Here is a 16,373-nt window from a genome sequence, read left to right on the forward strand (position 1 = left end):
TCATAAGTTCTCAATATCGCGTCTAATAATAAAACAAAGCCTTTTCACTTATTTTTCGTTTATGCTGAGACCTGTCGCGTGTTGGTTTTTTCTTACGACGAAAAAAGTGCGCTGGGGTTTCGCTGATACCCTACTGCGGTACAAAGGCATCGGCGTTTTAAATTTATAATAAGTATTTAATTAATGAGCTTTTTATCCATTTTGTGTTAGAAACATGAGCAAATTTGACAAGAAAAAACCATTAACGCAAAAGGAGTTAGAAAGTATTGTTCAAAATTGCAATGATGAAACAGATGATTTGGAAATGGATTATGATGAAGTTGCATAAAACGAAGATAATGAGGATCTTAGAAACGTAAATTCAGAAACATAAGACAATGTAGAAATTTAAAGTGAACTCAGACTCAGGCCAAGAACCAGAAGGTTCTTTCATTTATACTAACGCAAATAAAAGACCCGCTCTAAAAGAAAATGCTGCAATATGAGAATCCAATCGAGGACGAGGGATTATACACGATACACTTTGCTAACGACCAAGCCACTCTAGCTGAAGACAAGAGCGATATAGACTATATTGTTAAAAAACTAAAGGGGGAGTACATTAAGTGGGGCCTTACAATTAATATACAAAAAACCAAGTATTTAGTTACTTACAGTAAAAATATAAGAAAGCCCACAAATTAAAATGGGAACTATAAAATCAACTAAAACCTTCAAATACTTGGGAGTCCAAATAATATAAAAAGTAGTAAGTAACAAAGAAAAACATTCTAAGATTGGCCAAGCAAGATCAGCCATTAGACAGCTACAATGAACTATTGTCGAACTTTGGGAAATCAATCAAAAAAACAAATAAAAAATTAAGGCAATGGTAATGGACCAATGGAGACGATAATGCCGATAAACTAGACCTAATAGGGTGAGCAACGTAGACATTAGGAGAGAAATGAAAATTTACCTAGACATAATAGATACTATCGAAGCCAAAAGACTAAACTGGTATGGACAACTGCAGACAATGTCTGAAAATAGATGACCAAAAATAGAAAAATGGATTCCGCTCACTAAAAGAAAACGAGGTAGATCAAGACGGTCATGAGGAGAATATGTCTAAGATGCAATGACCGCCAAAGATTTAAAAACTGAAGATTGCTTCGACAGAAATGGAAATTGAAGAAATGGACTGTTTCATTGGTGTCCTTATGAAAAGAGGTGCCCTCAGTTTTAAAAAGAATCTACAAGAGAGATATGGTCTATTGACACATCTATACATCGATCATTTTTCACTGTGGCCATTTCCAGGAACACAATTAAACAAATTTGGGTGTTTTTAAGATTTGATACCAAGAGTACACAAAACAGGAAACAGGAAACATAAACAGGAAAGAAAACAGGTAAACTTTCTATATTTATTGATATTTTTTGGAATATATTTTTCAGCAACTGTCAAAAGGAATTGCTTAAGTCTACTTATAACCTAAGATTTATTAATTTCGTTAAAGGACATCAAGATCAATTAATTTGAAAATAAAAACATATTCAAAGATATATTTTTGCAAGTGTTTACTATTTATTTAGTAATATTTTATTTTTATTTATGTTTATGTGTGAAAAATTACATTATTCTGTATCTTCTTGTCTACATAGCCAAAACAAAACCGTTGTGACAAACTAATTATTGACCCCTATTTACTTCTGATATAAAGTCACTCTATTGACCCGTGAAACACATTTTATCAAAATCTTTTGTACTTTGTTTAATATACCTATTAATACAAAGATGGTAAGGACCTATCAGTCCACTAATTACTTTTTGGCTACCAGTAGCTTTAATAATTCCGTACAGTTGTAATGATTCCGAGAAAAAGTTTTTTAGTGTTAGTTGTAATAATTGTTATAAGTGATGTGGAATCATATAGAATCTTGGGAGTTTTTCCTCATACGAGCAACAGCCACTCTACCATATTTTTGTCGGTAATGAAAGGATTGGTCGAGAAAGGACATAACGTAACGGTGGTCAGTACTCGAACATTTGACACGGATCGTACCAACTACAGGCATATTGACTTAAGCAAGGATATTACAGTGACAATAGGTACAGTAAACATAAGTACTGTTAATAACGATCATGCTCTTACTAGATACCTTACAGCATATCATTTATTTAATAGAAATATAGATAAGTGTCATCAAGGTCTGTCTTCGCCCACTTTTCAAAAATTTCTTAAAATGAGAAAACAAAGATATGACGTAGTTATATTTGAATATTTTGCTGTAGATTGTTTTCTAGGAGTTGTATCAAAGATAAATGCACCCATTATAGGATTAAGCTCAAGCACATTAATGCCCTGGATTTCGGAACGTGTGGGTAATCCCAGTAATACAGCTTATGTTCCAAACAACCTACTAGCGTTTTCAGATAAAATGACATTCTGGGAAAGAGTGGAAAATACTTTGATATCTATTGTTCATAAATTATTGTTTCAATTCTATAAGCTACCTAAAGATAAGAAATTAGCAAGAAAATATATAGGAAAAAAAGGATCGAAGTTGGAGAAATTTTTATATAACTCTAGCTTAATACTTTCTAATACACATTTTAGTTTGAATCTTCCTCGTCCACTTGTACCTAATGTTATAGAAATTGGAGGTATTCATATTGATAAACCACATCCACTACCAGAAGTAAGTACCTAATTGAACTTTATTACTATTAATTATATACATACATAATAAACTTTTTTTGCTTTATTGGGAAATTGTCTGGCTATAAATATATCGCGTATTGTTTCTCTATTTGGTCGTAAGCCTTATTGCTTTTCACTATTTATGTATTTTTCATATATTGTTTTCGCGAATATACATCTTCTTCATGTGCCTTGTCCGTTCCGAACGTTGGCAATTAACATGGCTATTCTGACTTTGTTTACGGCAGCTCTGAATAGTTCAGCAGATGATAATGTCTTCTCCTCCCTGGACCCCTTCTGCTGTCTATTTTCCCTTGAACGATCAGTTGTAGTACTCTATATTTATTATGTCTCATAACGTGATCCAAGTATTCCAACTTTCTTTTCTTTATACTTATTCCTACCTCTCTCTCTTTACCTATCCGGCGTAGTACCTCTTCGTTGGTCACGTGCTCAGTCCAGGATATACGTAATATACGTCGGTAAGCCCACATTTCGAAGGCCTCTACTTTTTTCATCAATGTTGCGGTCATTGTCCACGCCTCCATTCCATATAACAAAACCGGGAATACATAACATTTCAGAAGTCGAATTTTGAGAGGTAGGGTGAGGCTTTTAGAGGTGAAAATTTGCTTCATGCTAGTGAACGATGCTTTTGCCTTTTCTACTCTTATACGTATTTCCTTCGCTTGATCCCAATTTGAGTTAACTGTTGTTCCCAAGTAGATGTACGAATCCACGTGTTCAATTCTTTCATTGTCTAATATCAGTTGCTGTGGTGGTTGTTGGGTTTTGCTTACTAACATCCATTTGGTTTTTGTGATATTTAGTCTGAGTCCGTATTGTGCACTTGTTTTTTGTATCTTACTCATTAGGCAACTCAGTTCCTCCATGCTACTTGCTAGAATCACAGTGTTATCAGCATACCTTATGTTATTAATTATTTCTCCATTTATCTTTATGCCTTCTGTGCTTTCCTCCAGCGCTGTCTTAAATACTTCTTCTGAGTATATATTAAAGAGAATAGGAGACAAGATACAGCCCTGTCGTACCCCTTTCTTGATCTCAATTTTATTGGTCAATGTAGATCCTACTTTCACTTTAGCTGTTTGACACCGAATATACATACCCTTGTTAATTTGAAAGTTAGATTAAGCAAGATGCCTATATTAGCTCGTAGGATTTTGACTAACTTTTCTATGCGTCAGTATTTATGAGTGGATTTGGATTCAGCAGAAGAGTCTATAAACCTCAGCTATATAAAAAACAAAATTTTCAAAAAAAAATTTATTGACCTGTGTCATCTAAAAAATATTTTAGTCTCTAAAAAGATGGATAGAAACCTCACGAAGTGGTGTGATCTACTTTAGTCTGGGCAGCCTGATTAATGGCCAGTCGTTAGGAGAAGAGAGAAAAAACATATTTTTAAAAACGTTTGAGAGATTTCCACAAAAGGTTATATGGAAATGGGAAAATGAATCAGTTCCACATAACCACGACAAAGTATTATTAGGAAAATGGATGCCCCAATTAGATATATTGTGTGAGTATTACTGCCTTTACTGTAAGTAACTGTAAGTTACTGTAAGTTATTTACAATAAAGGTTATTCAAATATTTCTATATTTATATTTATAATATTAAAAAGTATATATCGTTGCACAAACACAGTGTTAATTTTAACGTTAAAGAAAGTTATTTAAATTCCAAAAAACAATATTCTTCTTTTTCTTTCTCAGCTTGCTCCTTTTTCAGGGGTTGCTGTTCATTACTCTTCGTCCCCACTCATTTTTTTCCATCAGGTCTCCTTTACCCAAACTTTTTTCTCTCAAGTCCTCTGCCACACAGTACATCCATCTTCTCCTCGGATTTGTTCTAAGTTTTCTTTCATCAACTTCTAACAGCTCTATCCTTGGTCTCACATAGTTTTCATCTCTACGTCTAACAAATGACCAAACCATTGCAGTCTTTGTTCTTGAATTTTTTTTTAAACTGAAGTCACCCCGGCTCCTTCTCTAATCAAGTTGGTTCTGATCCTGTCCCTTCAGGTCTTACCCAACATCCACCGTAAAATTTTTATTTTAGCTACCTTCATCTTTTTTTTTTGTGGATTTTTTATACAGGTCACACTTCACCGCCGTAGCGCCTTCAACGCAAGTCTCACCATACTCTTCAATATCTTCCCTTTCAGCCCTTCCCCGATTTTTTTATCACGAAGTACATTGTTCATTCGCTTCCAGTTAAACCAACTAGCTTGTATCCTATGGGCCATTTCTCGATCCTGTGTACCATTATCCATTAGGTTAGAGCCAAGGTACTTAAATTCTCCTAGTCGTTCTGGCATTTCTCCAAACAATTCTACGTCCCCAAACATTTTTCTCTTTCCAGCCATATATACCCCGTTTTTGACCTTATAACCTTAAGTCCTCCCTCCTCAATAACCCTTTTTCATCATTTTAAATTCTCTTTCAACATTTCTTTTTTCTCCTCTACTGACACATCTTTAGCAAAGAGCATTTACCAAGAAGCGCCATACCTTACTTTTTTTATCAGTAGATCCATAACAAGAATAAACAGGTGAGGACTTAGTGCAGAGCTTTGATGCAAACCAACTGTCACCTGTCACTGGAAAACTTTTGGTCAATCCGACAGTAGTCCTTACATTGATGTACGCTCCCCCATACCTTTCCTTCACGAGCCTTACGTACTTCTTAGAAATCTACTTCTCTCTCACACGTCTCCGAAGTTCTTGTCTAAGAACTGTGTCGTACGCCTTCTTAAGATCTATAAATATCAAATACAGCTCTCTTTTTCTCGCCATCTTTCTCTATCAGCTTTCTCAACGCAAACAAGTCATCAGTTGTCCTCCTTCCTGGTATAAACCCAAACTGTTCTTCTCCTATCGATCTCTCTATCCTTAACATTTGCTCTACAGTTCTCTCCTAAATTTTCATTGTGTGCGACATTAACTTTATTCCTTTATAGTTCTTACAGTCCTAAATGTTTACTTTATTCGTATACAATAATACCATCACACTCTCTTTCTCTTCGTGCACTGGACATCCTTTCTTCTTCCTATATCCTACTTATTATTTGCAACAAAATATCAACCTCTTGCTCTCCTTTCCAAACCTCCACAGGGATTCCATTCTGTCCTACTACCTTAACGTTCTTAGCCTATTTAACGCCTTGACAACTTTTTCTCTCGCTATCCCCGGTATTACATTTTTATTTGGGATCCCGCGTCCTCTGTTTTTCCTGTGGTGTTCTTCATTTAGTAACTTACTAAAGTACTCATACCATCTGTACTTTATTTCAACATCGGTTCTTAACACTCTTCCATCCTCACTCTTAATCTGCCGTACGTAGGTCAAGTTCTTTGATGACTTGTCTCTTGTTTTAGCAATCCTGTATAACATTTTCATTCCCTCGTGTGTCTCTAACTCTTCATACAGCTGTGCAAGTGATCTTTCCTTAGCAGTACGTACAGTGTGCTTTGCTTTCTTATTTGCTTACTTGTATATATCCTCGTCTTTCTCTCTTTGGGACGTGTCGTACCTCTTTCTATCCTCTTTCTTCTCTTTAACCTTCTGTTACACCTGATTGTTTCACCACTAAGTTTCTTTGTCTCTAGGAGACCCTTTACCAGATGTTGTTCCTAGCGTTTTCTTTTCCACTCGCACCACAACTTTACTGTTAGCTTCCCACCAGCCATTTACCGGATCTTTTTCCTTAAGTTGTTTCAGCAGTCCATTTTTAAAGACTATTGCCAAGTATTTACTTTTTTTTAACTTCCACCACATTTCTTATTCCCATCTCCAAATCTCCATGAACTCTTTCTATTCCCACTCTTTCTGTACCAAGATGTATATTTAGATCACCTCCAATAAAATACTTTTCGTCTATAGGAATCTCGCAATCAGGGGCCCTCCAAAATTCTTCTTTTTCTTGTTCTTACATACACCCTACCTGTGGGTAGTAGCACCTGGGGCGTAGGCACATATGATGTTCACGTTGGTATTGCCAGTATTTAGTTGGACACTTATTGCTATATCACTTCTTCTGGTTACCCTTATAAGATGTTCCTTTCATTCTTTGTTCAAAATAATACTTACTCCATTTTTGCCACGACTGTTCGAACTACTATATATTAACTTGCACCCATCTCCAAGGTCTCTCGACGTATTACCTTTCCAACTAGTTTCCTGCATACAAAGTACACCAATCCTTCTACTCTGTATGATATCAGCTAGCTCTTATTCTTTACCTGTTATGCTTCTAACGTTAAGAGTTGCAACTCCCAGAAATATTTAACTCCTTTGATCCCTTCCGTCCTGTATGGGGTAGCCCTAGCTCACTTTTCGCAGTGGTCTGACGAAGTCCCAACTGCGTGTCACTTACGGGGCTAGCCTCTAAACTATTTTCCATATATCTTCTTTAGATGGTTTTAGCAAAGTTTTTACTGCCGGATGCCTTTCCTGACGCAAGCCCTCCTTCTTCATCCGAGCTTGGGACCGGCTCTGATAGTTACAGAGCTACTCAATTCACCCAGCAACTACCAGATGCCAAGTTATCAAAGAACAATATAGTACTTTATTTAAGTTTTTAGCATTTACATTTATCGTCTTCTTATGCTAACTTTTCACCAACTCGTTTACCAATATTTTTTATTTTATCATTTTTTTATTATTTTTACGATAATTTTTATTTATATCTTTTAATATTAATAATCAAATAAATGTTCTTTTTTCGTTAATTTTGTCCAGTAATGCAGCAACTATTATAATTTTAAAATGATTGTCTAAAATTCAGGTCATCCAAATACAAGACTATTCATTTCACATGGCGGTCTGCTAAGTGTTATGGAAGCTGTTCATTGTGGAGTGCCCATGGTTATAATTCCACAAATAGGAGAACAGTATACTAACGCAAAGGCATTGGAAGCTCAAGGGGCTGGCATTATTTTACTTTTAAGCGAGATATCAGAAGCAACGACATTTAACGCTGTACAAGAAGGATTAAGTTCAAAGTAGGTATTCGAAACATAAGAATTCTTGATATTATCTCTTAAAATTATAATCTCACCTAGTTTGCATATACTGAATGCTAAAACAACCTTATATTATGTAATGTAGAATAAAAATATAGATACTGCACCGAACAAATATAAAAAATAGTATTTAAGGGTAACTACGACAGCTGGGAAAAAATCTGACCTACCAACATCTGACGTTTCAATCATATTCTCTTCTTGAAACGATACGGTTGATGTATTTTTAATTCATTCTACAAATTGATCATTCAAATATCCTTACTCGGAAAATTTACTACTTCATCAGTGATTAATTTTTTCGCAAAATTGCTAAAATTATAGGTTACTGTAAGTGTGAGATAAGATTTATATACATTTAGATATACACTTATAATAAAAATGGAAAATGACGCTTAACAAATGTAAACGTTTAACCAAAATTAAATTTAAATAAAATTATATCATAGGTATTAAATTAAAAGTAAATCAAATTAAATCAAATTAAATCAAATTAAATCAAATTAAAGCAAATTAAATCAAATTAAATCAAATTATCTAATTAAATCAAATTAAATCAAATTAAATCAAATTAAATCAAATTAAATCAAATTAAATCAAATTAAATCAAATTAAATCAAATTAAATCAAATTAATTCAAATTCAATCAAACTAAATCAACTTAAATCAAATTATATAACATTAAATAGAATTAAATAAAAATAAATACAATTAAGTAAATAAAGTTACATAGAATTAAATAAAACTAAATAAAATTAATAAAACTAAATAAAATAAATAAATATAAATAAATTATATTATCTTAGTTAAAGATAAGTAAATAAAATTAAATAAAATTAAATAAAATTAAATAAAATAAATAAATTAAATAAAATTAAAAAAATTAAATAAACTTAAATAAAATAAATAAAATTTAATTAAATTTATTGAAATTTAATGAATTTAAATAAAATTAAATAAAACAAAATTAAATACAATTAACTAAATTAAACAAAATTAATTAAAATTAAACAAATAATAAAATTTAATAAAATTAAGTGAAATTAACTAAAATTACATAAAATTAAAAAAAAAAACTAAAATTAAATAAAATGAATAATATAAAAATTTAAAAAATTAAATAAAATTAGATTAAATGATAATTAAAATAAAATGATTAAACATAAATACAAGTTAATAATGAAAATTTAAATAATGAATAAATTATATATAATATATATTTAACAAATTTTAAAAATTACTAAAATCATTAAACAAAATTTTAGAAACAAAAAGAAAAATTAATTTTTTTTCAATTTTAAAGAACTTAAATGTGTGGTGTTACTATAAAAAAATATTACCAATTTAGTAATAAGCAGACGTAAAATTTCACTAACCCATACAGTCATAACGCGCTTAAAGAAGTATTTACTTCCGTCGGCACTCCCCAAGTACCACACGCCATTTTTTTTTTTTTTTTTAATTAATGAGTGACTGTAGATGGCATGTGACGGGAAAAATCACTGGTTTTAAACCTTTTAACCTTAATTGGGCTACTGGAGTACCCCAATCAAAGTTTTTTCTATTATGATTTCTGTAATTTTAACGATTCAGCGCCGGCCCTCCATCTACCTTCCTAACGAAGGACGGGTGGGCCCAGCCGTTCGTAATGGCGTCGGCTCTACTAGTCACGTTAGGTGGGGGTATGACATAGCAAAATACTTATGACGTTGATGTAAGTGCTGTTGCCATGGTTTCACTAGTTTTGAATATTTACCCAAATAATGATTATACTATACATGTTTTCCAAAAAAAAAAAATGTAGCAAATTCTACTAAAATTACCACTTAGTTAGTCAGTGGAATATTGTAATTCACGCATTTTCTGAAAGTTGCAAATGGCGCTATAAATACATAGTATCCCAAATTTTTATATATCTAATAACCACTGCTAAAAGAGAAGAAGGTACATTACCAAAATGGTATAGTATTTCCAATCAAAAGAATATTTTTTGTTGATGGGTGAAAGTTAAAGTTGAACAAATGGCTATTAAGCATTCTGAGGAGGATATTTTTACAAGCATCAGGTAAGAACAGCACCTAATGATACCAAACTTTTGTTAGTAAATACAAACTTGATACTAGTTTGTACATTTTGTTTTTGTACTTATATTACCTTTAAATCTTAACCAACAATCTTAATTTTGGACAGAGAGAATATATTTTTTGGCATAGAATAAGTTTTCATTTCTTATTTTATGACAATATTTACTTTCCATTAAAAGCATACTTTTTGAATTTTGGCGGCTAAAATTCAGAGCATAATTTTGAATTTGCTGCCTAAAATTCAGAACCTACGTTTTAAATTTGCCGCCAAATGAAGTTAGTTTCGGCCCGTCCGCATTTGGCGCTAGAAACTGCCTCCCAAAACTTTCTATGGGAGTTACCTTACTAGGGGGGTATATACTCTGGTTAAGTTGCTCCCGACATTCTACGCTACATAGACGTGTTGGGATACAGTAGTACTTCTGGGTACGGAAAGTGTAAGAAAGCCTGATCAATATTTAGACATTTAAATAAGTGTTTCCGGTAACTTCGATTATTCATAATCTTAGTTATATGTTGATAAAAATTATAATTTTAAACAAATTACTTAGACGTATTTTGTATTTTTATAGAATAAAGTTATGGGCGCTTTAGAAATTTGTCTAAGAAAGTAACCAAAAGCCTGAAGATAATTCAAAAAGTGAATAATATGAAGTGATAGAATCTTTTGATATAGATGAAAACAAAGATATTCAGAGCGAAAATAGTACAGAAACGAAAGATATCGATAAAGCGAGAAATGATGGTCAAAATAAAATTCGATTGAGAGATTCTGGCGACGATTTTTTACCGATGACATCATAAAACAGATGACGGATTGCACAAGCAAAGAAATAGGTAGACGTCCTCAGTATAAAAGTGACCGTGAGAGGGTAGAAGACCAAGCAGAGTTTGCGAATGCATCCTAAGACTCACTTTTACCAAACATACTACCATAATTGAATTGAAGGCACTATATGGCCTCTACATATTGCAAGCAATTCTGAACATGAATCATTTTACAGAAAAATGATTATTTGATAGGTATTCAGATAAAAGCTAATTTCGTTGTACCATACCTCAAGTCCGACTTGATTAGGTGACTAACTGCTTAAGTTATGACGATCGTAATATCAGCAAAGAAAGAAATAAATAAAATCACTTAGCCCCTATTAAAGCTTTGTTTGAACATATAGTACAAAGAAGACAGGATTTATACGTCTTATCTGAATATTGCACTGTAGATGAGCAGCTACTTGCAGTCTGAGGAAAATGTTTAATTAAGATGTACATTCCATTAAAGCCTGATAAACACGGCATTCAAATGTAATAATAAGTAACGCAAAAACGTTTTATATGAAAAATGCCAAGTTTTACACTGGAAAAGGTTCAACTCCTGGAGGCATACCCGTTGCAGAATATTATTCAGTTGAAATGACCAAGCACATCCACGGCACAAACAGAAACTATACATTTAATAACTGGTTTACTTCTATTCCGATGGCGGCCCAATAGTTGTTAACAGAACATCAGATAAAAATTGTAGGTACTATAAAAATGAATAAAGCTAAAATGTCCCCGAGCTTTATAAATAATAAAATATAAATAGAAATACCGCTATGTTTGCATTTAGCAAAGATCTAGTTCTCCTTTCTTATTGTCCTACAAAATCTGAAACTAAAAAGTTGTTACATTGCTATCCAACATGCATAATGAATCAGATAAAGATAACAGTGTTCAACTGTCCGAGATAATACAGTTCTACAATAGCACAAAAGGAGTTCATAGTATAGACAAGCTTTGTCACCAATACTCCGTATCAAGAAGAAGCCGTCGTTGGTCCCTGTGCATGTTTTATGGACTTCTTAATATTGTAGGAATTAATACGTTTGTTAAACTAAAGGGCTCAGAAGCAAGAGTAAAGAAGAGTGTATCGCACAGGCGGCTCTACTTAAAAACTTAGGCTTTGTTAAAGATAGTTCAATCACTCCTGACCATGAAGCTGCGCGAAGGCGGAGTCAAATTGACGTAAAGGCAGAAAGGTTATATTCTAAGTGGAATTATACAGTGCATCTGTATATTAAACAGAGATATTAAAATTCGTAAGTTAAATTTGTGTTAAAAAGTTGTTTTCAATAAATTTATTTAAACTTTTTATTAAAACTATTTATTTAAATTATTACTTCTTAACTTCTTTAATGGAGTTCTAGTGTACCCCAGTGTAGTGAAAGTGCAAGTTTAAATATTTTTTGTAGGGTTCCAAGGTTAATAATTAATAACTGCATGAATTGCTTTCGGGGGAATAACTGTTTTATCATCTTGATAACAAAAGATAAACTAGAAATTATGAAAACCGTAATCTCTTCTTCAAAAATAAAAAATGCCAAGGGAACAGGTCAATTACAGCGCCAAAATCATAATACTCCCAAGAAAATCCGAATGAAACTAACATGAAACATTCCTCGCTGCAATTCTAATTCTCCTAAACTTGAACCTTAAGCGGGATTGGCATGCAATATATATTTCGATTCTCACGGATTGTTCTGATTAAAAACACGTATTTTCACGCATTGTTTTTGTATTATATTAAAATTATGTAAGAGAAAGAGACAATTCAAAGAAATTGCGATTGATTTTACTTAGAAGCATTTGTCAGTGAAAATAAACAATCGGATTTTGTAAGAGAAATTTAAGATGCAATACAAAATGTAAAATAAAACTAAGGGAATTTTTCTGATATACAAAGTGAACAAAAGTATGATACACCATACAAATAAATGTAAACAATCATGCAAAAAATATAATACCGTAAACTAGTGTGCCATAGACAATTATTGTAAGACAATTATATTGGTGCTAACGACCGGATTAATCGTGAAATACAAACACAAATAAAGATTCAAAATTGGGTGCAACTTCCACTAGTTATCTATGTTAATAGAACAGGCTCATGATGCATATTATATACTGAACGTATAACTAACTAATGATGACCATTAGGAAAAATTTGTGACAATTAATTTAGCTTTAGATTTGGTAATTTAACATAATATACTCATAATAACAAAAACAAATAGTTAATTTTTTTTTTTTCAGGATAAAGGAAAATATGGAGCAACTTTCTAGTCGGTTTCGAGATCGACCATTGTCCCCCCTAGATACAGCAATCTATTGGGTGGAATATGTTATAAGACACAAAGGAGCTCCCCATATGAAGACGGCAGCTGTCGATATGCCATTTTATCAGTATTATTTACTGGACGTCTTTTTTATGTTGTTTTTAATATTCTTTGGTTTTTTGTATCTATTAGCATTTTCTACTAAATGTATTTGTAAATTTATTTTCTCATTAGGAAGAAATAAAAAAGAAGATAAGACTGAATAAAATGCGTTTATATTTATATTGTATTGCTGGTATTTTATTGTTTATGAATTAAATATGTCTTTAAACCATTTTTTTTATTTCTAAATATATATCGCATACCTACTTAAGAGAGGTTTAGTCTCATTGCCTCTATACAGTAGAACCTCGATTATCCGTCTCTATATTAACCGCCAGGGTCCATATAAGTTTTATTTGGGTTATTCAATCAACGGTTATATTGACTACATAAGTAAAAACTTAGTCATTTTGTTTGAGCATTGCGATAAGCCAAACGAAATTCGTTGAAATGTACACGTGCAGTTATGCCACCACCTCATTTTTCTATGTAAAGAATTTTTGTTCTTATGCAGGGTTCTGGATTAAATTTCAATTTAAATAGATAATGAGCTTTTGGAGTTCTATTTTTAGAATCTCAAGCCGAAAATAAAAACGCCCAGCACAACAATTATTAGTAGAGTCAATATCTGTGTGTCACCATAATCCAGTTTGATTTAAATTCGAACATTGATTGTTCGTCGTTTGATCAAAATTTTGAAAAATGGAGCCTTTCACATCTTGAGCATAAAAAAAAACGTGTTATTTTGTCAATTGAAAAAAAAAATAGAAATTATTGCAGAACTAAAGAAAGGTGTTTCTGTTGTTGCATTGAGCAAAAAGTATGATGTTCCGAGAACAACAATCAATGATTTTAAAAAAATGCTGAAGGAGTTGAAAAGTATGCTTCGCAAATAAAATCGTTAGATGGTCGGGTGAAACATCGTAATAAAATGAAAAAAGCCACAAATGAATCACTCGTCACGGCTCTGTATTTGTGGTTCGTTCAGAAAAGAAGCGAAGGTGTCCCTTTGTCTGAACCAATTGTTGCCGAAAAAGCGTTGTTTCTCAACATGAAATTGAATGGCGATCCTTCATTCAAAGGAAGCAGCGGTTGGTTGGAAAAGTTCAAAAATCGCCACGGTATACGGAAACTGAAAAACGAAGGCGTAAAATTGAGCGCCGCAAGTATTGAAGTCGTTGACGAATATAAAAGAAAGTTTCAAGCTATGATTGATGAATATGGTTTGACACGCGATCAAGTGTTCAATGCGGATGAAACTAGTTTAAACTACAAAGCATTGCCAACGAAAACACTCGCTGCACTGTCTGAAAAACATGCACCCGGATTTCAAAAAAAATCACAGGTTTGTGGAAAAACACTATTGATACAGCAAAAAAAACACGTTGTTTCAAGGGTATAAATATTAACGCGCTTTCCGTTAACTACTATGCACACAATGATGCATAGATATCCCAGGAAATATTCGCTGACTGGTTCAAAAAGGTATGTACTACAAACCAAAATTTGTTTATCTATTTTTCTTCTTTTTTTTAGATTTTTATATCGGGTGTTCGACAATACTTGCAAGCAAAAAATTTGCCACCAAAGGCTATTCTCATTTTGGACAATGCGCCTGCCCATCCTGAAGCCGGTATGCTACGAAGTGACGATGAAAATATCACGTGTTTTTCTGCCTGCGAATACAACATCATTGATACAGCCAATGGATCAATAGGTCATTGAAACATCTAAAAATAGGTACAGAAAAAAATTGATTCAAAACCTAGTTATGGAAGAGGAATATTCTGCGCCAGAATACTGCAAAGCATACAATTTAAAACACGTAGTCGACAATCTTGTGGATGCTTGGGCTGATGTTTCAGAAGTAACGCTGAAAAGAGCGTAGAATGAATTATGGCCTGACTCAACTCAAGATGAAAATGCCCCCGAGACAGCCGAGCCTGATGCGGTAACAAATGAAGTTATGGCTGAATCAATTGTAAAAACTGTAACAAATAATGTCTAACAAGCCCTTGACGGTATTTATTCTTCCAGTACAAGCGCGAGGATAGAGACAGTCCGCGTTTGATTAATTCTCGCTTACCTGCTACTATTTTCTGTAGCCGCTTTGTAAGTCTTCAGTCACTCGGCTACTGTATGTTAGTCTAGCTAGACTGAGAAGTTAGTATGTTCACTTGTTTCCAAATTATAAGCAAATGTGCATTGAGAGTCCGCGCGCATGTACTGGTATAACTGACATAGGTTTATATTTATCGGTGTATTAATTTAATTAACAAAAGGTAAGATCATATTTTTTTAACTTATGTTATTCTAGTTAATAGGGGAGCACATATTCCCATAATATTCATGAGTAAAGTTTTTTTTTCTGCATAATCTTACAATTAAAATCAATTCTTTTTATACACAAATAATCTTTGCAATGAATTAGAATGTAACGCTATATTTGACTAAGTTTATTTTTCCCAGTTGGCGTCTTACGAATCAGAACAGAACCGCCTTCAAAAGTTGATTAAGGAAGCATTATTAGATGATGAGGAAGAAGAATCTTTTTATGATGATGATGACCAAGAAGAAGACTATATAGAAGAAAAAAGTGATAATTCAGAGAGCAAACACGATATTTCTGATGTTGAAGTGGAAGCATCTCCGGTCACAGAAGCATTTTTTTTGGAAAAAACAAATCTACTAAGCAGAAAAAAGACGCACTATCAAATATTGTTAAAACCAGATCTGTAAATTTATTTAAATTCTCATCTGGTCCGAACACTTCAACTAAAATTGGATTTCAATTCACTTGCACTTCAATTCAGTGGATTTCAACTGAAATATTAAAAGATCGACTTGAAATATCAAAATACTTATAAGTATAACAATATATGTTAAAAATTACTGTCGAATATGCAAATCAGCATATTGCTTCAACTGCAGCAAATTATTCTCGTGAAAGAGATACATCACCTACGGACATGTGCGAGCTTTAAGCACTTTTTGGATTGTTGTACTTCTTAGTACTACAGGCATCCTATCTTAATATGTTTTACGATATCTGGTTCCTGGTATATTCTATAAAGTTCGAAGTTATATTAGATTCTCCACACTCTATTGACATTCACTGCTCCATATATAAGCCTTACTATTTATTTCTGGAAACTTCCCAACATGTTTTCATTATGTTTGTTGGGATGTTGGGTATGTTTGTTCTCGGGAAGGCACTTTCGGCACCCATTTTGGAACCTAAAAAAAAACATACTACAAAAAATATACACGTTGTACCTATTGTTGTAGTCACAAGTGTTTAATATTAAATTATGATTTTTACAGTGTTTGGAAAAGTAATTTGTAATTTAATT

The 16,373-nt window shown here is 32.8% G+C and overlaps 1 protein-coding gene across 1 annotated transcript in view; it reads left to right on the top strand.

The window, feature by feature from the left end:
- The first annotated feature begins 1,790 nt into the window (after positions 1-1,790).
- LOC140438617 (uncharacterized) overlaps positions 1,791-16,373 on the top strand; it is an 87,941-nt gene continuing 73,358 nt past the window's right edge. The window contains exons 1-6 of the mRNA XM_072528278.1: positions 1,791-2,685; positions 4,008-4,230; positions 7,499-7,715; positions 12,896-13,181; positions 14,009-14,365; positions 15,490-15,755. Coding sequence (XP_072384379.1) covers positions 1,852-2,685; positions 4,008-4,230; positions 7,499-7,715; positions 12,896-13,181; positions 14,009-14,365; positions 15,490-15,755 — 2,183 coding nt within the window. The 5' untranslated portion in view covers positions 1,791-1,851. The remainder of the gene's footprint in view (positions 2,686-4,007; positions 4,231-7,498; positions 7,716-12,895; positions 13,182-14,008; positions 14,366-15,489; positions 15,756-16,373) is intronic.

This window comes from Diabrotica undecimpunctata, chromosome 4 (genome assembly GCF_040954645.1).
Source record: "Diabrotica undecimpunctata isolate CICGRU chromosome 4, icDiaUnde3, whole genome shotgun sequence".
Lineage (NCBI taxonomy): Eukaryota > Metazoa > Arthropoda > Insecta > Coleoptera > Chrysomelidae > Diabrotica > Diabrotica undecimpunctata.